Raw genomic sequence first — 24,647 nt, forward strand, 5'->3', positions numbered from 1 at the left:
TTCTTGCCACTTAAACTGAAAATGAAAAGTAAAACTGTTGACATAAGCAAGCCTATTCAAAGCGCCATGACCGCCATGAGCATGAACGCAAAGGAGAGACACAAAAAGAAAAATAAGTTTGCTCCCAATCAAATGTATCGGCAATTGTGCAATTATCCAGGTAACAGGGGCAGTCTGCAAGGTGGTAACAAAATCTCCCCAAAGAGGAACAAACGTAAAGCATTTACCAATGATAACAAGGAATTTTTGAAAGGCATGCCCGGGAACAAGTGAAAGTGATGGGCATGCGGTGGACATGGTTAAAAGCCCACAATACTTCCAACAGGTCAAAGCACTTGCTACATCAGCCTAAAAAATACTGTGGAAGGTATCTTGTTTACTGCTATGCATTATAGTTCTGTGTACAAATTTGCCTTTTTTACGTAGTCTCCATTTTTTTTTTTTAATAGCCGTGGTTAACTAGTATATTTTGAATTTTAACAGCAAGGGGACGGCAAAAGTGCCCCCCCACCACCACCACATGTTCTACCCCTAAAACAAGAGCTATAACTGGCAAACACCACCTGTTTTTTTTTTTTAAGTAAGCTAGCACTCAATATATTTTTTCATTGCCAGTTATTATGACTGAATATTTTTTATTTTTTTAACAGTACCTTTGTGTATGTCAATCTCAGAACTGGGTATTGAGACTATCTTTGTGACATTGTTCTAAATAGCACAACACTAATCCATTGTGAAACTTAGATTTGTAGTAACAATGTGACAGGTATAATTTTCAGAAAAGCTGCTGACTTGTGCCTTATGAACTGAGGAATATCTGACCAGTTTAAACAGCCTAGGCTTCACTGTAGTTGACCATCACCTGAGCCCCTCTCCGTCATATGGTGCTCAGATGAAACAGCGGGCCTGAGACTCCCTGTCACATTCTTAAAATACTGCTTTCTGAGATAGCTTTGGCTGTAAAGCAGAGAAAGAGCTGAAAAGTTGGGGGAACTGCCAGGGTAGATTGAGATTGACACCAAACACTGCTGAATACTGCTAAATAATAGGTACTCCACCTTCTCCTGGAATTTTCATTCTCATATCTCCAGCCTGATATCACAGGGAAGAGCTGTTAATGTAGGGTTCCAGGTGTCTCTCCAACTACCCTCGCTCCTGCACCTTGCATGGTTCACCACATGAATGGCCAGGCTAAAATGAGGTTTCTCTTTGCAAGCATCTAATTAGAATGGAAAACCACATGGGTAGACTTGAGGACCTTAGAGAACCCAGCAGGCCTGAGACTCTATGTCACCTTCAGAGACAGGATGGAGACTAAGCCCCAAGATATACACTAGTATCTTTTATAATATGTACTATTGTTAAGTGTTTTTCATCTACTCCCCTCAATACATGCAGATATAATGTTTCCGTCATTTTAAATCTTCTGTGCAAACCAGAAGTAGGTTGAAAATTATGACAATCCCGTTGGTGTTCCTTCCTTTTGTGTGGTCTGTTTTCTTATTAGAATAGAAACTGTTCACAAAAGAAATCCCCAACAGATTTATTTTGCAATGGGAAGATAAAAATAGACAGTTTAATAATGTCTATATTTATTTGTTCAAGAGAGAAACATAATAGGATAATTGTGCGTCCGGAGGGTGTTGCACCAGATTATCATTATCAGAATGTAGCATACGTAAATATTGCGTCCTAAATATTGTATACAAAAATATTGCTCCATTCAAGTTATTCAATGAAATTCTACACCTAATGGAACAATATACCTGTAAAAGATATTTAGGATGCTATATATATATCAGGCAAAATTTCTGTATAAAATATTCTGACATGCACTAATATTTTATTGTATTTGTTTAAAGTTTCATATAGATCTGCATGGCCTGCACTGCAGAGGGCTTAAATCTGTGAACAATTTAGTCAAGTCATCTCTCTAACCACATATGCTGCAAACTGGGTATAAATACATATATTTCATTATGGTGGTATTTTATGTCACACCAACATGTGTCCAAATTAGCACAACTTGGAAAAAGTCAGTGTTAAAAAAGAGTGGTGCGATACTTGAATTACTGTTACCTATAGGAACTTAGACCATTTAGTCCCCTAATGATATCGCAGGATTGACCCTCCGTCCCACCATTAGCCTTGAACCAGGGCAATATTCGCTACTGAAAGGTTACTCGAAGAGCAAGGGCTGAGAAACCAAGGAGCGCTGTGTTTACAGTCTATTCCTGTTGCCACCATCAAGAGCACGGAGGGGTATCAAGGGCTGTACATGAGATCAGGTACTAGGTGTGACTACACCAATCTGACATCCATAGGTGTTACCAAGCTGGATATCAAAACTTTAGAAGAGAAAAATGCATTCCTGATTTTGGGCTAAATTTCCTACTCAATTATATTTCCTCATTGAGAAAAAGCGATTTAAGCCACTCAGGCCATGCCTATTTCTTGTGCCCTTTTCTGATGTCATTTGTCTATCATGGGCCTCTCCAATAGTTAATACTCATTGAACATAACGGAATTGGCCTCGGCTGAGATTGTCTATACGGTTCAAAAAAGTATATGTTAATTACTCTTTCAGGTTATTTACAACCTATGGTTTTAAAACCCTTTAAGAACCCAGTTCATTGTAATCACAGTCAGAGAAAAAAGACTGGATAAAGAAATATCCACCTAATAATTTTAAAGAACGAGCTGAATGGTATGTGAATAGAGGAGAACTTCAGAGTTTTTAACCAGGAAGTTTTGTATTTTAACAAACCCAACAGAAAAACAAGCACAGGATGACATCTAATTAACACTCATTGGGAAAACCACAAGGTCTTGGCTTTGAAAGGTGTTCAATGACTTTTATCTTTGCCAGTGCTTGTTGCCAAGGCTGAACAACAGAATTTTTTTTTTTTTTTAAATAGTATGGCTTTTCCAAGCTTGAGGACATATACGCACACATATGGCTCTTGGTGCTTTGTCTGACACATTTTTTTCTTTATGGTCCGCCCCAGCATGATGACGTAGGTTTACATGTATGACCATGCATGTGCATGTATGTCTGGTAACGCTGAGGAACCCATTTTGTTACTTTTAATTTACTATTCCACGATGGTCTATGCCTATTAACAAATGTATGCTAAAGAGCATTATTGTGAAAGAAGTTACTGAGTAGAAAATGGCAGCTTCTGAGCACTCAGAAAATGAAAAAAACAGAAAAAAGCAGGGGCAAGATAAAAGAAGGAAAGGAAGGGAACTACCTGAATGCCGCCAAGCAGCATGGAGCTACAGCGAACAGGCAGAGCAAGGGCGCAATAGAGGATCACAGGTCGGTAATGAAAACAATCATTGGCAAAGCCATAGGTTTCGCCTTTGTCTTTTTTCTATGTAACTGGCTTAAAAAATTTTGAAAAATATTATAATGTTTATTTTATATTTTGTAAACAAACATCATTATAACATTTTTCTAATATTTGTAAGCCAGTTAGATAGAAAAAAGACAACAGTGACAACTACTGGCATGTATGTGGCTTAAAAGAAAGAAGTCCCCCGAAGACAAAAGACGGCATGCAGGACAGAAAACAGATAACGGGAGTGAAGGCAGAAGATGGCAGTGAAGTCAGAAGACGGCATGCAGTAAAGAAGAAAGAAGACACAGAAGACTGCATGCAGTAAAGAAGAAAAAAAGACACTGAAGACAGAAGACGGCCTCAGTAAAGAAGACAGCATGCGGTAAAGAAGAAAGTAGGCACCAAATACAGAAGAAGTCATGTCTTAAAGAAGACATCGAAGACAGAAGATGGGATGCAGAAAGAAAAAAAGAAGACGAATGGCAACGAAGAAAGTAGACAGAGAAGAAGACATTGAAGAAGGAAGACGTCAGCAAAGTAAGAAGGCGGCATGCAGGAGGAAAAAGAAGACAACAGCGAAGAAAGACGGCAGTAAAGGAAGAAGACGACAGCAAAGAAAAAAGATGGCATGCAGGAAAAAAAAAAAAGAAATGCATTCAGCGTCGTAACCAGAGGAAGGACACTGTCCAATGGGAAGTGACCGGAAGCAGTACTTGGTCCACAGGCAACTCAATGGCAAGATCTGCAAAGAAGACGAAGATGACTACAGGAAGTGACCAGAAGAGGATGTGCTGGCCACTCCAAAGTGATAAATCAGAGCGACGTTGGAGTAAGCAAATGGTATCTTCAGGTAAGTAAGCGGCTGGTTCCAATCCCCTTTTAATAATTTTTATAACAAAAGATTTTGCAAGCATGTGTGCAAGCACGTATGCAGGCGAAACCTAAAAAAGCGCTATGTCACGGTCAATGTTGACTGCATCGTGCCCTTTTTTTTTTTTTTTTTACTTTAAGCTATGTTGCACAGCTGCTCAACTGCTTTGCAACTTAAAAAAAATACTGACAAAGCCTTCAGATTTTCCATCGGCAAAACCTATTGTCTTTGACAATGCTTGTTTTTATCTACAAGAGACTTTGCTAGCACAGCACAAGCAAAACTTTAAAACGATTACAGCCCGTAACACTTCAAACACTGCGCTATAGAGCCTATTTATTGCATGGGATGTAATACAAATAAACCCAATAGTTTCCATTTTTATGCAGACATTGGTGTGCCATCACCCATATAACAGTTATGTCTTGCGTTCAGGAAGCCAATCTGGCTGGGTGTGGGAAACGCTAGGAATGCGAAACAATAGGCAATAAAATTGTACTGCTTTCAGTAAGACGATGTTGTATCATATGCATGATTTCATGTACGGATCTCACAGCCCCTTCAGTGACCACAAAGTAAATCAGCCCACGCGATGTCACAGAAGCAGCTTACCTCTAATGCTGCATTTTTAGAGTTTCAATGTTGCATTTTGCTTGTGCTTAAACTGTGAAAGGAAGGGGAAAGCTCTCCACTGGCAGCCTGCCAAGCTCTGATGAATCTTAATGTCTCATAGTATGCTGATGGAGGCCTCCGGGTCCTGCTTCAGAGTGAAACTCACAGGTAGAACCTATTTATAATGATGCAAAAATTGTGCATGCTAACACCGACTCCTCAGACGTCCGACGCACAGAAGCAAACGGGAGAAAATAACACAGGTAAAGGGCCTAGTCTGAACTAAGATGTCCCATGAGCTGCTTTAACTGTTTTTACTGTTCACGACACAAGTTTGATTACTAATTTTTATTAGGTAAATCTTCAGTAGTAATTCTTATTGGAGCAAGCTTTATTAGTACCCCTAATTATTCAAATATACGTCAGACCTTCGTTGTGAACAGTAAGAAACATTGTGCGCAATAAGCAAACATTCAATTAGTGCATAAGCCTGCAAGCATTGTGTACTGCCACGGGGACATTACACCCAAGAATGTGCCAAGGGAAGGGGGTTGAAAAAACAAACAACGGCGAGGAGCGGAGTTGAAGGAAAGGCATGCGCTCAACAAAACAAGTGTATGTCGAAGAACAAAAGAGTTATGTCGCCAGGGACCTTCAGATATCAGTTTACAATGTAGGTGAAGCACAGTTCTCGTCCTGAGCTGGGGACCAACAACCACAGTGCGAAAAATCAGAGGAATCAGCGAAAACAGCCAGTCATACTGAGAAATCTCTGTTTGCATTAATTTAAACAAGCATTTGCAATGCAACGAGTCTCGCATTACGTCGAGTTAGAGCTATTAGCTTTGTAAACTCCTAACCGGACTTTTCTTGCCACATTAAATGAAAAAAAAAAAAAAACGAGCGCGATTGCACTGTGTCAAATGTAGCGCGATCGAGCTGCGAAATAAAGAGAAAAAGTAGTCCAGAAACCATACGGAAAACATGGAGCCTTGTATGTTTCCAGTAGTTTACCGGTGCTCTTGAGGAGGGCTAAACACTGGAAAAGGCATGACGTATGCATGCCTTTCACGAATGAAAACAAGCAGATTTTAAAAGGCAAGCCTACGAACCAATGAAAGTGACTGATGTAACATAGGCGTGGTTAAAATCCACCTAAAGAGAGATTAGAAGAGGGACGGAGCGCTTTAAAAAAAATGACTGGAACAATTTTGCTAAAGGTATTGCGGTTTCTTCTTGGAAAATAAGAAAATACATAATTATCCAAAAAATGGTTGCACAGCGAATAAGCATAGTAAATTCTAAGAATTTGGAACTGATACTGAATTTGTTTTAAATAAAAAATACAATACTTTTCAGATTGTATTCAAGGATTTGCACTGGCTGTTTAAAAAAGGCTAACAAAGACAAGAGGGAGAAACTGGAACATCTGGACACACATTCTGCAAAACGCAACAGAACAAATAAACGTGCGTCGGCTTTAAATGAATGCTGCTTTTATTTTAATTATCAGCACTTCATCCCTGTACCTAGCCAAGTGCCCACTTCATGTAATTAGTAGGCAATTTAGAGACACTTTACCTAACAGAATAAACAATTTTAAACAAAAAGATACAGTGCCTTCCAAATGCTTCGCAGCACGAACAGTGACTGCCTACTAGCTGCGATGTTGTGGGAGCGGCCAAATATTTGTCAGTCCTTCGCTGTGAGCAGTAAGAACCATTGTGCGCAGTATTTGATTTGTGCATAACCCTGCAAGCAATGTGTACTTCCACGGGGACATAACACCGATAAATGTGCAGAAGCACTCACAGCTTTTCACCATTGGAAGGGGGGTTGAAAAACCAAACAACGGTGGGTGGTGGTAAAGGAGAACCATGCACTCACCAAAACAAGTGCATGTCGAATGGTGTAAAAAAAAAAACTTTGCAATTTTGATTGTCTTGCTGGGCACGTGTTTGCCAGTTACAAGCCTTCTGTTTGCGGGACACTGGAAGTTAGAACAAAATAGTACTTCGATCACGTCAGGAACAACAGACTGGCACCAATTAAGTTGAAATTAATTAGCGCTTGATCATGCTCCACACAGGGAATGGAAATGATGCCAGATGTGCTTTGACGAATTACGAGGCTGTGAAATAAGAGTGCCACGCAAACCAAAAATGGTGAGGGAGAGGCGGGCGCCAAGCCCTTAACTGTACCCAACAGCATCTCGCAACCGAGACGCATGCGCAAGCGCATGCACCCGCAGGCTTGACCCTAATAAAAATACTACAGAAACACACATCTGTGAAAAACGAAGGGAAATATGTGGCATTCACACAGTGACTGCGTCGCTGACATGGATTACCCTTAAGTGTTTTACAACTAATGCTGTGAACTCGATTGGTGTTTTTGCCTGTAAGGTTAAAAACATAAGTATAGGGTCAAATAGAGATAGGTTTCAGGGTTATTCTTTTAATTACTGACAGGTCTGAAACAGGGCAGGACCTGCCTGACTTAAAGTCCTGCTTAATTTGTTCTAAAACGTGTCATCTTCAGCTCTTTGTTGGTACAAGCAATCTTTGTATTTAACTCTATTGAATGAGCAACAAATAGTGCAATGTGGCAATTCTAGCAAACACAATTGGAATTTACTGCAGCTGTGCAATTGTATAATTCCGTAATGCCCTTATTAATGGAAGTTGATGACCAAAGTAAGCATTTGTTTTCCACTGCTAATTGGTGGATGGTTTTCCCTGTTTTATTCTCTTCTTAAATGAATTGATATAATCTTAATTCATAAATGTCACTGTAACTGCTGACATTCTTTGGGTGATTGAATTTCATGATGCGGCCCTTTTGACCATTAATGTTACTTTACTAGTCACCCCCAAAATGTGGCTATTTTGTCACACAGAGTGATTCATTTAAGTATGGGACATCAACTGTGAAACACTATCTAAGCCAAACTTAGAGAGCCCACCCTTCTGGAATCTCTTGCTATTTTTGAAAGATGTGATTTCAATGTCTTGGCATGTGCTCCTGTTGTTGACCTCAAATCAAGTACTTAACTTTGCCTTGATTATATACTGACGTCAGTATGGCTGATTCAGAATTACAAGAGGTGATCTGATTTCATTGAGTGCTCTAGAAAATTTTGCCATATTTCCATATAATGTAATAAAAATTGGTTTATAGACATATTACAAAAAATTAAACATGGATTTAACAGAACAAAGCTTACACAATTACTTTAACTATGTAGAGGATGCCAACTGTGACATGCTAGAAATATTATTTACCTCCATTGACACTCTCATGCCACCAGATTTAGCACCCGAATGATAAAGCAAAACCTGTAAGTATGCTTACTCCAGTTGTTTGTATGTGTGAATCTGTGATCTTGGTGTCAATGCGTTATACGCAGAGCACTTAACGTGTTTCTCCATCTTTTGCCATTGTAATAGAAATTAGGCTCTGCTAAGAAGCCACCATGGAAAGACACAATGACCATGGAGGAACGAGAACAAACCCGTGCAGATCTTGCTCGTCTCGAAAATCGACACAACTTCCTTAAGAATCCTCGCTTCTTCCCACCCAACACTTTACATGGAGGGAGGTCACTCATTGCGCCTATCAAGAAAACAGAAAAAATGGTTGCTGGTAGAAAAAGAGTGGTTGACGAAAGGTATGTCAAATTTGTGCTAGTAAGGGAAATTCCAGAATTTCATGCCATTTTTCTTGTTTCTTAGCAAAGTTCAGATGTGAAAAATTATGAATTTGCAGCAGAAGGAACTTGACGTGGATCAATAAGAAACAAGTGCAAACCTATATGTGAATGGTGATGATTAGTTGTGTTTGTAAGTGACAACAATATGGTGGCGGAGTCATGGACAGGAAAGGTTTGCAGAGGATGCTGTGTCATCAAGGAAACTAGATTTCACTTTGTTTCCTTTTACAAACCACTGTAATGTAAAACTCAAATTGAATTGTTGTGAACCAGAGCTAGAAATTCCAGACTGTAATGGAGGTTGGGTAAAATAGCATGCAGTGATAAAACACATTAATCAAGTACTGTTATAGGTTTTCATTTCTCTGCCCTTCACCCACACATGCATAGTTGATCTTTATACTTGACTGTACTGATTCCTTTTCCGTGGTGCTTTTTGGTCACCCTGCTCGTTCTCCAGATAGAGTTGTTTTTTAAAAGGAGACTTAGGGCCTGATTTAGATTTCAGCAGACTGGTTATTCCATCACAATGGTGACGGATATCCCATCCGCTAAAATCTAAATCCAACAGGAAATAATGGGATTTATATTTCAGTGGACAGAATATCTGTCACTGTTGTGACTGAGTAACCATTCTGCTGAAATCTCAATCAGGCCCATAGTTCCCAGGAACAGTTCAGGAATTTGTCACATTTCAATCAATAAAGTATTTTCACTCCACATGTTCAATATCACCTCAGAAAAACATAATTTTCCAGCCATTTCTTTGTAGTTTGACACCACCTAGGGTTGGCAATGAAGGGCAGCAATCTTATACTGCCTTGTGCAATGACTGACCCTGCCCATTCACCTTTCCTAAGATGCCCTCACTGACTTCCAGTCAGAGCCACAGTGAAATTAAAAAACCCCGGTATAAAATTCAAGTGCTTGTCACTTGCTTTTGACACAACATTTATCATTACACACCTTGTAGACACCTTCAGTCTATAGTCAGCCTCTTGCGCTCGCTGTTCCTAGCACCAAACGCGATCACTATATAGCAGTGCCTTCATGTAAACTTTGAAATCAGCTTGCCTTAAGGCCCATCTCTTCACTCCTCTCCTTTGAAAAATTTATTTGGAAACCTTCCAGGGAAGGACTTGGGAAACCTTCCTCTTCCCAGAACTTGCAGTGAGACTTGGGTTACTGTGCCTCCTTCCACACTTGTCTGACTCAACAGAAGATCCGCAGTGAAAAATTTCAGACCTTCTAGTCTGTTTAAACACGCATGAATTCCTTATCATTGACCACTTTCATGCCTTGTTGAGAGACAAAACCAACATGAACATTCTATTTTACCTGGCAGACTTTCAAGCATCACCAGACACCCTTTTCAGTCACCTCTTAGTTTTAAATATCTCTGATCTTGATTAAGTTCCATACTTTCCGTTTGCACCTATGACTACCCTAACTATATGATTGATTTTTATAATAAATGCACTATGTTGGTCTTCCCAAATACAGAAAATCTGGAAGAAAACACTAGCATTCAAAAATGCAAGGCCACTTAACACCCCGTCCCTGGTACCCTACATTGAGGGGCAATAGGAAATTGAACAAACTTCTCACCCCTCTCCATAGGGCATTCTGGGGCTCCCGATAATCAACAACTCTCCACAAAAAGAGACAGGAAGATACTTTAACTTACCATCTGAGATTTGAAAGATTTTACAATCTCAGCTGCCCTGTCCAACCCCTTTAAATTTCTTGACACATGCAGTGGTATAAAAACTACAACAGCAGCCCAATGTGTATCTTCAACTTTGATTATTTCCAAATGATTCAACAGTGCCCTTTACGTATGGCCAACTCATTTCTTGAGATTAGTTTAGCAGTGAGTGCCAATGCCTGGGCAACAATCCCTCTGGCCTTCTAAGAGAAGCTCATATACTAACTATACTAAATAATAGTTGGGAATTATTTTGCTTTGCAATTCCTACAAGTCCAGTTCAAGTGATTTGATGAGACTCTATTGGCAGACATAGTATTCAAAGGGAAATGAAGGTGTTAAAACTTCTCACTCATCTGGAAACTGTAATAGGGCAGTCATGAAGTTCTCCCACTACCTTTGCCAGAAAACCCAATCTAAATTAGGTTTTGCCCAACCATTAACAAATGAGTCCAGTTGGTCTAAGCACCTCATTGGATATTAACATTCTACAACCTGAACATCTTCCAGCCTTTCTTATGCTTCTAAAAGGTACATAGTATTTGTGATAAAATGTAAAGAGCAGTCTTGACAGGGTGCAACAACCTTCTGAGGACCCAGTGTTCAATTGCCCTTGATTAGCCCTAATTCGTGCAGGGTTTCCAAATAATCCTACAGTTTAATATAAAAGATAACAAAGATGTAATAAGACTACCTTGCCTCCATTCTTACCCACTGTTCACAAATAATTGCATATCCTGCGTCTTACTCAAGAAACACAACCCACAGATGCTTTGCCAAGTCTCAAAAGCACTCTTACTCACTCCAATAAATGATCCCAGTGTATATGTCCCGAGAGCCCCAATAATTTGAAATTTCCAAAGGAAACTGTGTCCTTTGTGGAGAGTTGAAAACTGGCAGGTGTTCCCCACAACTCCCACTGAGCTATGCTTTTCCAGAATGAGAGTGCTTAGAATCGGGCAGTCTGTCAAAGAATCTTTGGAATCTGCAAGTAATATAGTGTAGCCCTACAAAAAAAGTACATACAAATGTTGACATTTCAGAATGTTTTAGAATGTATTATGTCTTAATCATCTACAAATCACGTGCATTAGAATTATTACCATAATAATATTTACCTCCGAGATTTAAAACTAACCTGAGTGAATTTTATTTACGCCACATACTTTGGTCATCATCACACTTCTCTAAACTATTAGTGAAAAACTCATGGTTGCTTCCATGTTAAGCTGCTTTACAGAATCATTTATCAGTAAATATATTTGTAAAGATTCTTACCCCCGCCTTACCTATATGTTGTACAACCTCAACGCAGTCCCCATTTGGAAACATCTCCCCAGTGCCTGGTTAATCTGGTTGTCCTGCCACAAATACTAATGTTTTATACCCTTTTTGCCTTAAGGAATCAATTAAGCAAATGGAAGCTCATTGCACTCAGATCCTACATTTGCAACACAGGACTGAAAACTAGGTTTCTGTTTGTTTCTTAGGAAACACATCACTTGTAGCTTTTGAATTCTGCCAGCATGAAACTTGCACAAGATCAACCTGCCAACAGAGATGAGCTGCAGCAAACACTGCAGAGAATGGAAAATCCTTCTCTGTTAAATACAACCTGAGCAGCAGAAAATATATGACAATTTAACACACAAAATTTCTGTTAGTTTGCATAACTGAAGCCATATTTTGCTATTGGTTAGCCAGCTGGAATCTTGCCAAAGTAGGAATCCCTTTCCTCTTTTCTAAACCTCTGTGGTTTTAACCTTCCTCCTGTAAACAAAGACATTCCTTACTAGGTCATTAATCCTCTATCAGTACTTATACCTTTCAAATACTTTCAAACCACACACCCTCCAAAAGGCCTCCTCTAGATTGGTACAGCATGGTAATCTCACTTCTACACTGTTATTACCCTTTAGAACTTTCATAATAAACTCTGACGCCTCTGTTCTATTTCCCCCCCAGCCTCCAGTCTGCCGTAGCCCATGGCATTAAACTGGTGGATAATGAGACTGATCACATTCTAGACTTTATCTTCCTCAAAGAAACCTGGCTCAGCCCTTCCTGCTCAGACAGTCATGGGCAATCTTGTTTCTCAGGGACTCTACATTAGTCACCTTGTGATAAATTGGGATATTGGTTGGGGGAGAGGTGAATACCTTTCTCAAGCAACAACCACAGTCCTTGTCAGAGTAAACCACAAAAGTCATTAAATTAAAAAGTGCTTAACCCTCTTGTATCCTGGCACAAACAGTTAGGTTTAACTTAGAGGCAATGTGTAAGTATATATGCACCACACAAACCGTAATAGCGTGAAAAACACAACTAAACCCTACACCAACTTAGAAAATAGAGCCAAATTTATGAAATGAAATGAGAGCAAAATGAAAAAAAAAAGAACTAATTAGTAGAACGGGAGATCTACAGTTTAAAAAGACTTAGGTAAGTATAGAACCTAAAAGCATAAAGCAGCACTCATGGTTTTGTGGTTGTGCTAGACCAAGGGAAAGCCACAACTTCCGGTCGAACATAATGGAGTGCGGGCCGTAAACAGGGACCAAGTTAGTCCCACTGAAAGCATCACCTTCTCAAAGCTTAGCTGAAGAGTTCAGTACATGATGAAGGAGGCTACGAGTAGCAGGCAGAGCATTGCACATGGTCGTCCTGGTAAGGCAAAGAGCAGGCCGGGTGCTGTGGACAGTTGTCACTGTAGCACGTAAGATCTTGTCAGACGTTGTGGACTCTCATTGCTGGAGCTTCACATTGGCGGTCACTGTGGGCTGTTGATACTGTAACACGAAGCTTGTGCTGTCTGTTGTCACTGGTGTTCGCTCTAGCGCGAAGAGACAGGTCCACCAAGCTTAGTGTTGATGGTCATCATAGGCAGGAAGATCTAAGTGCGAATTGGCCTGTTTGAGGTCAAGAAGAGCCTAAAACTTCAGGATCTGACCTTTCCTTAATAGGAGGAGCTCAGCTGTTGTCAACCAAGGGGCCAGGACCTATGGAGGCACCACTTGGGGATCAGGAACTGACTCCAGCAGAGGCCAACAGAGGTGAGGCAGGTCCAGTCGAGTCCAGTGCAGTAGGTCAGCTGAGCAGTTGTAAGAAGGCCTCTGGAGCTTTTTGTGTCTCTGTAGCTCAGAATGGAAAGCCAGCCACCTGAACCTTGTGGGTACTCTGCCTGAGACGAAGGGAGAAGTCAGGAAGAATCATCTCAACGTCTTCCCTTCTTGGCGTCCTTGTGCCTCTGCAACACAGCAACATAAAATTGCTGTAGTTAGCAATGTACTGTTAATGCAACATATCATAATTGCTGATTTGGTTTGTATGCTCTCATAAATGCATGTGGCCCTTAGGAGCAACTGACTATGCAGAAACATGTCCACAATGACAATAAAGGCCCAGAATATAGGACCCTGTGGTGTTAGATATGTGATGATTTTACAATCCACAACACTCCTTTTTAGTTTTCTAGGAGTTTAGGTCCGTGACAATTAGCAGGTATAACTAGCACCAGTAGTTTGTCTGCATCGGGATAGGCCACAGTGAGTCAGATGTAGGAAGACTATGGATCTTTGACTTGTATCTGAATATGACCAGGGCTTCACAGTAACTCTTCCAATGCATACTACATGTTCCAGTAGATGTTGTATTCCCAGTCAGGAGCAAACCCCATGATGAAACCTGCCATAATAGTATGTGAGAGTTTGACAGATGAATAACATGTCCTTTTCAACATATAACTTGTTACTTACTTCCCAGAAAACTGTCTCGCCCAGGGCTTCACAATGACTACTCCTACACATACAATTTACTCCAGTGGATTTTGGATTGCCAGTCAGGGGCAAACCCAATGAGAAAATCTGCCACTAACAGTTTGTGAGAGTTTGCACCTAAATAAAATGTCATATTCTACACATAAATTGTTTCCTATTTCCCTGAAAACTCTTTCATAATTGTCTGTCTTTTTTCCTGACCAACCTTTATTAACAAATTCCAATATTATTTTAATAGTTTCATCCTTAGTCATACATTATCTCCACTCATTCATCTCAATGCCTTCTTTTACAGCCCACTCCACATTTATATTCATATACTTCAATGCATTCCTTAAGAGGACACCAAGACAGGATATGGCACAGGAAGTAATAGTAATTTAATATGTTTAATGGTGTCTGTGATGCCATGATTTGCACATAGAATCTAGCCTTCTTGTCCTGTTCCATTGATGGAGGCTCTGCTTCCCACAACTCTGGACAGTCGTTGACGCCAAAATGCACATTCCAAATCCTATTGGCAGGTGGTATTGTTTCTGTCAAGAACATCCTCAGGCTGAGCATGGATAAGGGAAATTTGGCTGAGGTTTTGGATTTCCCGTTCAGCAATATTAGATCTGTAACATTGAGATGGAAATGTCCCTTGCAAGCAAGGTGTAAGGTCGTGTTCCCTGCCCTGAGTGCATGCCTGCATGTATCCGTTGTTCTCGTTTTTGTTTTTGTCCATAGCATCACACATAGCTGTTGTGTGCAGGTTTCTAGATCTTTTCTTTGATGAGTAAAGTCCTGGATGTTACCTGTGACCATGAGGGGCACGCTAAGCATGCCCACCTGGTACAGACAGGGGAATGCTGTCCATGTCATGGGTTTAGCCAATGGAGCATTTTGCAGCTGGCCCTTTTTGCAGGGCCATCCCCAGTCTTTTTGCCTCCCTCCTCCTAATTTTTTTGACCTGTTTTTGTTGGCTTTAGGACTCTTGGCACTTTACCACTGCTAAAACAGTGCTAAAGTGCATATGCTCTCTGTGTAAATTGTACTGTTGATTGGTTTATCCATGATTGGCGTATTTGATTTACTGGTAAGTCCCTAGTAAAGTGCACTAGAGGTGCCCAGGGCCTGTAAATCAAATGCCACAAGAGGGGCCTGCAGCACTGGTTGTGCCACCCACATTAGTAGCCCTGTAAACATGGTTCAGACCTGCCACTGCAGTGTCTGTGTGTGTGTGTGTGTGTGTGTAGTTTTAAACTGCCAATTCGACTTAGCAAGTGTACCCACTTGCCAGGCCTTCCCTTTTACTACATGTCAGGCACCCCTAAGGTAGGCCGTAGGTAGTCCTAGGGCAGGGTGCAGTATATGTTTAAGTTAAGACATATACTAGTGTGTTTTATATGTTCTGACAGTGAAATACTGCCAAATTTGGTTTTCACTGTGCAAGGCCTATCTCTGTCATAGGTTAACATGGGAGCTGCCTTTAAATATCCTTAAAACGCAGATTCCCCTTGAGAGCAGATACAAATCTGGAGTTTAGGGTCTCTGAACTCACAATTTAAAAATACATCTTTTATTGAAGTTGGTTTTTAAATTGTCTGTTTGAAAATGCCACTTTTAGAAAGTAGGCATTTTCTTGCTTAAACCATTCTGTGACTCTGCCTGTCTGGGTCAGTTTGATAGTTGGGCTGTTTTGCACCTCTCTAGACAGTGACACAAAGGGGGCAGGGTTGTAGCCTGCATATCCTGATGAGCCATCTGAGCTAGAGGGGAGGGAGGAGTTCTCCTTCACACCTGAAAGGACTGTGCCTGCCCTGACCCCCTGGTGTGTGTCTGGGGTCTGGCCTGGACAAGGAAGGATCTGTCAAACACTTGAGACTTTGCTTTGAAGTTTGCCAACTTCAAAGGCAGATAGGGGTATAAGAGGAAGATCCCAAACCCCTGACTTTTAGAATCTTTCTGGAATAAAGAGGAACCTCTGCCAAGGAGAAAAGCTGGAGGAGCAGTACTGTCCCTTTGCTGTGCTGCTTTGCTGGACTGGCCTGCAGTTGCTGCTTCTGCCTGAAAAGAGTGCAAAGGGGGTACTTTGCTGTGTGTCCTGCTCGAGAAAGTTCTCCAAGGGCTTGGAGTAGAGCTTGCCTGTTGGAAGTCTCAGGGACACCAAAGACTTCAGTTTCCTCGACCTGCAGCAGTGGGAACTGTTTATTTTGTGCTATTCAAGAGGAGAAACCACTGCGACGCCGCTGGCCTGCACTGTGATCTCCCGCCGCCGCATGGAGTCACATTCACCACTTCGCGCCGCGACCCTGGTCTCACCGACGCAGTTATCAGACGACTTCATTGAGCCGGTGCTCGCACTGCGACCTGTGGGCCTCGCACTCCGGCATCGTTTGCTCACACCGCAGCCTGGGTCTCCCCCACGACACCCCTCCTGCTGACACTGGTGCCGCTGCCTGCACCATGGCCTGTGGACATCACTCGTGAGGAGCACGAAGCACCGTCCAGTCCCGCACCGCAGCCTCGGTCCACCAACGCCAGCAACATCGAATCCATTGTCGTCACCCGGCATCTCTGCCTGCACCATGGCCTGTGGACACCACTTGTGAGGGTCATGAAGCACCATCCCATACTGCTGGTTGGGCCTACTGACGACAGTGCTTCCACAATGACGGCGACGCTGTCTGCACCGTGACCTGTGGACACCGCACGTTACACTGCCCCGCTTCACACCGCAGCCCTCGTCTCACCGACGCCGCTGGATGCCGTCACCAAGCCGCTGCCTGGACTGTGACCTGTGGGCACCCCACGTCACATCGCAGCCCGGACGCCATCCACACCAGCGCTCCTGACTTTATCAGCCCAGAGTTCGATCAGCAAAGCGTGTGACTTCAACGGTCTAACGACACCTGCACCGACTCTGGAACTGACACCGCGAAGTCAGCAACGCCACTCTCCGGAGCTCACCGCAAGGATCACGACACCCTCCAAATCCAAGATACTGTTTGTGGGTCTTCCCGACACCGTAGCTGGCCCGTGACGCTGCGGCCGGCCTGAGCTGTTGGTTTTGTTGGTCACTACACTGTGATAGCCCCAGGTGGAGCTATGGACTTTTTTGAGTAAATCTTGCAGAATTCATATTTTGATTACTGTATGTTGGATTTTTATCAGATTTGGTCTTGTTTTAAATAGATACATATTGTCTATTTTTCTAAAACTGGTGTGGTGTCCTTTTGTAGTGTTTTCACTGTGTTACTGTGTGTTATGTGCAAATGCTTTACACATTGCTTCTGAGATAAGCCTGATTGCTCGTGCCAAGCTACCAAGGGGGTGAGCAGGGGTTATTTGACCGGGTATCTCCATTATCCTGACTAGAGTGAGGGTCCCTATTTGGACAGGGTGCAAACCGTCTGCCAACTAGAGACCCCATTTCTAACTGAGCAGTAGTGACATCATGCTGTGTTTTGTGAATCCTAGTTGTGAGCAGGCCTTTCTATCTGTATCACTGGAGTGGAGGTTCGATGGCTCATTTATGTAAAGTTTAAAGTAAAGTATTTGTGTGTGCTTACCTAGACCCTAGTGCTTCATCTCAAGTGCATACTTTTGTATGTGGCCTGTGTGGTACATTTATGGTGTGCATGAGTGAATCAGATTAATGGAAGCCTGTGGGATCCATTTTGGATACCTCAAGCCTAACATGATGGACATGATGGTGTGAGGTTGTTTTCACGGACAGTAGAAGTGTGTTACTACTATTCCTGAAGCAGGAGCGAGGAGACCTTGACATTGAAGAAGGGAATAGTGTAGACAACGCTTTATTAGAAAGGTGTGACTGCATTCTCTGTTCTCTGTTGATCAAGGTAAAGGGAACCCCTTAGCCTTTTTTAAAACGATAACTCTTTCAGAGTAATTGATGACAAATAGGTGCAGAAAGCTCACTCTTCTTCAAGCATGTCATCAGTGCTCCAGGCTGGAGACAACCCTGCTTTCAGGCGCATCACTGTGCGCAACAGCTGTATCTTGAGAGCAGCTTGGAGGGAACACTTGAAAGAAAAAGCACCCCAAACAAGACCTGAGGGTGCAGACAGTGGATCCGCATCTTCATTCTCCTTTAACTGTATGTAAGTGGAACTTACTGACCCACTCGTTCCTGTTCCAAATTCTGCATGACGAAGGACTGAGACTGCCTTACAGTGTACTCAGAGTACTGCTGAGTAAACAGAGCTGTTGTCTGCCTGATGGGTCAGCTTCTCAGAGGTGAGGGGACATCAGTTGAGTCTGTCCCTTGCGGTGGTGTCCATGGTCCTGCAACACCTTGAAACCAACATGCCTACTGAAAAATGGAAGGAGCCTGCCAACCCTACAGAAAGAGTGACTGTCACGGAGGAGCCAGGTGCAGTTTTAGCCAGTCTGGTAGAAAGATTTCTGAGAATGATCTGTGTGCCCTAGTGGCAGTGGGTGCCAGACTCTCCTCTGAGGTTCTAAATGTGAATAGTGATGCTGCAGCGTGACGTATGCTGCTGTGCCTCATGCATTAAGCTTCAGTGTGACCTTATCCACTGTTCCCAAAATGTGAAGCTGGGATGAGACAAGGCTGGAGCTGTTGGCACCCTTGAGACTGCTACGTGACCTGAGCCATAGTTCGCACTCAGCTAGTGAGGCTAGTGAAAAGACTTAGTTTCTGCTTGAGCCCACTCTGCATGTGGCTGGTTCAATCCAGACCTGAACAGCCCAACCAGGGCTGCACTACACACTTGCCAGACCAGTTGTGAGGAAGCGAGCAGTCATCAAGAACATGAAGCAGCCACATCACTGCAGTTGCAACTGCTAAGGATGCAGAGAAGACCTGTTGACTTACACTCAGCCCAAAAGAGAGAAGAGGAGGGAGTAGATGAGTGAAAGAGGAAAAAGGCAGCCACTGAAAATGCCTGCCCGGACATGGACTGAGAGACTGGTAAAAAACTGTAACTGCAAAAAAGACTGTGCACAAATACAAGCTTTGGGGGTAATCCCCACCTGAGCCTAACCACGCTAAATACTGACCTAGGGAAGGATCCACCAGACCCATGAGAGGGGGACCAGGGCGATAGTGGGAGAGGAGCAAACTTACTCTAGTGCAGGACACTAAACTGTATTGTGTACATTTTCATATCTGTAGTATTTTGTTCTAGTGTGCATTAAAGTGCTTTTCTTCTTTACAGTGAAGCACAGGAATATACAATCATTTGGTGGGTGCTGAGCTCCCTGAGAAGCCCGTGACTGCTCACCATCTTGGCTATTGAGCGTCAGTGGGTTGTTCTTGGCCTAGTTTGCAAAGCAACGGTCTGACGGACCCTGGGGCACTTGAGACAAAAGACCTCAACTGCTACACTTTGATCTCAGTAGCCCCAGCATGCTCTGTGGCCCTTCCAAATTGGTCCAACAACTAATTTTGACTCCCCATCATGAAAAGATCCTTGAATGGCTTCTAGAACTCTTTCTCCATATTGTCGGTCATAAAGTATGCTTGGGACTTGGACACTGATGATTCCATATGAACCCGTGCATTCATGCTCACTTGACATCAGACTATGATGACCATTCTTCTTGTTGCCTTGAGAACAGAGAGAAGAGTAGTCAAAGTCTCTTCTGTGGCTCCTTTCTGCATTACTCTGGACCATGAAAGGTTTGCCATGCGAATGAAGCCATCCTTCTACCAAAAGTAAGCTTCATTTTATGCAGAGGACCTCTTTACTCATTTTTCCACCTTTACTTCCAAGAAAGATGGAAGAGGAATATGTAAAGAGTACCCTTTCAAAAAATAGCTATTTACCTCCAGTATTTTTTTCTGATGGATAAGTTACCTTTCCCTCTATTTCCCCTTCCTTTGAGGCACTATTGAGTATTAGATAAGTTTCAGAACCAGTTTACATTCCGCGCCTCAGTCCTATTTCTGTCCATTCCTCTGTAGGGGGCAGAAAATTAGGCAGAAGTAAACATCATCTGTGCATTGATGAGTGGGCTTCGTCACTTCTGGGAAAGAAGTCCTGGAGATTCTCAACTGGCACCTCAGCACCATCATCTGATATACGTGAACTGGGATTGCAGTTTTTTTGGGATCCAAATTACATTGTTTTGCCAAGACTTTTCATAATCATGAATGACAAGGATGTACTTTCAATATTATTGCATCCATTATGCACCCATTTAGCATGCAAAAGTGCGACTCAGCAAGAATTTGTTTTAATTAAACATGGAATTCTACTGAAGGTGAGGGGGAGACCCCTTTCAGTTCAGAAAATCTACCTGGACTAACTTGCTAGATCAAATTGGTAAAAGCTGTTTGACAATCCTTTGACCAAACAAATTTGGATTTGTTTTTAAGCAGTTGACTTATGGCATATGCTTCCTCTGAAACCTTTCTCACAAAGTTTGATTAAAAATGTAATTAAACCCAAAAAAGCTCTTACATCATCCTTTCCCCTTTGGAGATGGAACACTCTAAATCGCGTCCACTTACTCTTGCTTGAGTTTTATGCCACACTTACTAATACTGTGTCCTAGATATTTTACTTCCTCTTGTGCAAATTTGCACTTGTTGAATTCAACTGTTAGGCCTTAATCCTTAAATATTTCCAATACTTGTTTCAGTTTATAATCATGTTAATTTCTGCTTTTACCCGTCAACAGGATGTTGTTTTGGAAAAACATCACTCCAGTTATTCCACTAAAAATGTTACAAGTAATTCTTTGAGACAACGCTGCTGCATACGCTAGACCGAACAATACTCTTGTGAATTGAAAACAACCAAATTCTGTGATGAAAGTTGTTATGCTCTTACTATCAGGGTGCCAGGTATCTGATGGTATTCTGAATTTAGGTCTAAAGTTGGCAACCAACATACCTCCTTGGTGGCTAATAATAATTCATTAATTCTGGGAAGGGTATAATGATTAATCGTTATTTTGTATTCAGCTCCCTAAGGTCAAAACATACCCTTACTTTCCCATTGGGGGGGCTTACCACTACTAACGGAGAATCCAATTGTGAGGATTCCACCTGTTCCATTATTCTTTCATTAACAAACTTCCTCAATTCTTGTGACACTTCATCCAAAATGGAAACTGGAAAATGTCTAACATTGTGCACACCATGCTTTGCTGAAGATTTCAGGTTAATCTTATGGACAAATTCATTAAGTAATCCCATTTTCCCTGCAAACACTTCAGGAAAAAAAATTCTAGTGATTTCTTACTCAAATCCATGCTGTCCTTTACCGTCACAACAGGGTCTGAGCTATTGGGGTCTAAAATAATCCCTAACTCTCCTTGATCTGCCCATTCTAGCAGAGATGGTTCCTTCTTTTATATGTATATGCTTTAAACTGAAATTCCATCTCCCTGTACCCAATGAACTAAATGTTATCACCTGTGTATCTCTTTTCTACGACATATGGTTTTTCCAGGTGTGTCCCCAAATTCCTTATGAATGGGTCACCTTCCCATACTTCCTCATTCACTATGGTTAATGGTGAGCCTGAATCTGCTCTGACATTCACTACCACCCTACCCACTTTTAGTTCATAAGTTGGATCATTCTTCTTGTCTTAATTGACACCCAAGACATCATACTTGATACAAGACACGTGGTTCACACCTGTTTTTTCTAGTTCATCAACTAGAATTTTCCTCTTCCCAGATGCATGTGATATTTATTTGGTATTATGTTTTTTTCTGCAAACCCTTGCAAAGTGGCCCATTATGCCACATACAGATCACTTTTTATCTATTTTACAGGATACTTCTTGTAAAATGCAGAGTGATCCAAACTACCACATCTAAAACATCTTTTAGAACTTGTGGCCAATTGTTTAATCTCAGACATTTCATTGGGTGTACTCTCCCTAAAATCCTGTAAACCTTTCTTTGACTCATCACCCCTCTTACCCTTTAAAACAGTGATTTTATTAACTGATTTTACATCCTGTATTTCTTCAATTAGACAATCTTCAATTAGCAATCTTCCTGTAAGTTCAGCTTTTTTTTTTACTTGTGCTACCACCTCCTTTAGGGGCGCTTCACCAATAACCCACAATTTTTCTTGTATATTAGGGTTGCTAGCATACATAATTATTTGGCCACATATTAATTCATTATGCAATGTACCAAACCGACAAGTGATGGCAAGAGCAAGTAGTGCAGAAACATACTCATCCACACTCTCACACTTCCCTTGCTTTCTTTGAAAAAACATATACCTATCCACTGCTACCCAGACAATCCGTGAAAAATGCTAATCAAGGTCCTCTAATGCATGTGAACATACATCTCAACAAACTCCTTCTTGTCTAGGTTTTTTTCTCAGTTTGATTGACCGTTTTCAAGCCACCCGGGCCCAGACAGTACAACAGAACTTTCTGTCTCTTTTCAGAGGTGAAATCCTTATCATCAAAAGTAGCAATGTAATTGTAAAAGTACTCTTTCCATTCTTGCCATTGCATTATAGGTTCACCTTTTGCCTTCATAAATGTTTGTGGTTTCTGCTAAGTTTAGAGAGTTCAAGGCTCACATGATGTATTTTATATTTGAACTAAATTACTAATTGACACAAATCTATATATTTTAAAAATAAATTGGGGTCACATTATTATAGTGACGGTGTGCCCCAAATGCGTGTATGCTGCTGCCACTTAATCTCACAAACACCAAGTACTGTATGGTAGAATAGAATATAAAGAAATATCCCAGGTTCTTAAAATATTTGAGTCACTAAGAATTAACGTTGTTATATCTGTTCACCGTAAACTGCATTCCTTGACCCAACCCTTCTAAACGGTGCTGTACAAAAAAAGCACTGATGCCCTGTGAGCACTCTTCACAGCATTCTTCATGCCCAACACAAGATGTTGGCTGCCAGGGGTCAGAGTCGAACTATGACACACTCATTTGTGTCTACGTCGCTTGCAGGTGTCAGTGGAACATGCTTAAGTCAGACTAGGTCGTGTGAGAGGTGAGCTACAACATTGCCTGTACACACCTTTGCATACACATCACTAGAATGCATGCTTGGGTGGATCACAGACTGGGTGCTAACTTGAACACCAGGGCTTGAGCTGTAAGTCGGTTAACTGTCACTGGTAAATACTCCACAGATGTCTTTAGCAGTTCTACGTGCTGCTGCCTATACTCCAATAAGCCATCCAATATGATCTTTGATAGAAATGGGTTCTCTAGTTGGCAGAGGTTTGCACCCCGTTCAAGTAGGGACCCTCACTGTAGTTAATGTAAGGGAGTCATACAGCTAGGATAATCCCTGTTCACCTCCTTGGTAGCTTGGCATGACCAGTCAGGCTTATCTCAGAAGCAATGTGTAAAATGTTTGTGTATATACACACACACACACACACACACACACACACACACCACCACCACCAAAGTACTCCTCACCAGTTAAGCAAAATACCCAAAATTTATCTAAGTAAATCAAGCTCAAAATGACAAAAATCCACCATACACAAGTAAGGATATCACTTTTTAAAGGTTTTTAAATTAGTCCTAGTCCATACGAATCAATGGTTGTATCTTTTTAGCACAAGGTACCTGGGATGTGTCAAAAACAAAGGAGATACAGGCAACAGGGAAGGTAAAGTGTGAAAAATGCAAAGCAATGCATTGGTTCCTTACTGCGCAGGGGAGGTGATGCGTTGATTCTTTCATCGCAGGTGAGGCGATGTGTCAGTTCCTTACTGGTAGAGGAGGTAATGTGTTGATTCTTTCCTCCCAGGAAAGGAGATGCATTGATTTCCGGACATGCAGCCTCGGTTCCTTATTGCTGTGCAGGGTTGATGAAAAAACTGACGCCCAGGGACGATGCATTACAAATCCACATGCGATGTGTTGATGGAGCTGTGGTGAAACATGCGCTGCGTTGATTGTGCATCGGCGAGATAGGTGCTGCATTTATCTTTCAGCTGTGTTACGTCAGTGCGTGGATTTTCTCTTTCAGGTAGCCAGCTCATACTTCCAAGGGCCCAGGGACTGGAGTCAACAACACTTAGTAATTCAGGACTCTCAGCAGAAGATCCCAGGCTCTGGCAGATAAAGTGTTTGATATCCCTGAGACTTCTCAAGAGGAGGCAAGCTCAGTTCAAGCCCTTGGAGAACCTTGGAAATCAGGATGTAGAAAGCAAAGTCCAGTGACTTTCACTCCCAGGACAGAAGCAGCAAGCAGCAGTCCAGCACAACAAAGCAAAAGGCAAAGTGGCAGTCCATCCTACTGCATCCAGCTTTTCTTCCTGGTAGAATGTCCTCTGTCCAGAAGTGTTCTAGCTATGTAGTGTCAGAGGTCCAGTAGATACACCTATTTCTGTCTTTGAAGAAGGCAAACTTTAAAGAGAAGAGAAGTCTTTGTAGTGCACACAACCCTGTGTTTCCCTACTCTGGTCCCAGACACACTCAAGGGGATTGAAGACTGCTTTGTGTGAGGACAGGCACAGCCCTATTCAGATGAAAGTATCAGCTCCTCCCACCACTCTAGCTCAGGAAGTCCCATCAGTAAATGTAGGGCACACATCATCTCCATTCCATTTGTGTGACTGTCTAGATTGAATACCCAAACAGCCCAACTGTCATCCTGTCCCAGACATGTATTCCGCAAACA

At 41.9% G+C, this 24,647-nt stretch overlaps 1 protein-coding gene across 1 annotated transcript in view; it reads left to right on the forward strand.

Moving 5' to 3' along the window:
- Nucleotides 1-24,647, forward strand: part of DLEC1 (DLEC1 cilia and flagella associated protein) — a 535,808-nt gene that overhangs the window by 77,144 nt on the left and 434,017 nt on the right. Inside the window, exon 7 of the mRNA XM_069211058.1 lies at nt 8,277-8,497. Within this exon, the coding sequence (XP_069067159.1) occupies nt 8,277-8,497 (221 nt within the window). The remainder of the gene's footprint in view (nt 1-8,276; nt 8,498-24,647) is intronic.

Source organism: Pleurodeles waltl, chromosome 10, assembly GCF_031143425.1.
Source record: "Pleurodeles waltl isolate 20211129_DDA chromosome 10, aPleWal1.hap1.20221129, whole genome shotgun sequence".
Lineage (NCBI taxonomy): Eukaryota > Metazoa > Chordata > Amphibia > Caudata > Salamandridae > Pleurodeles > Pleurodeles waltl.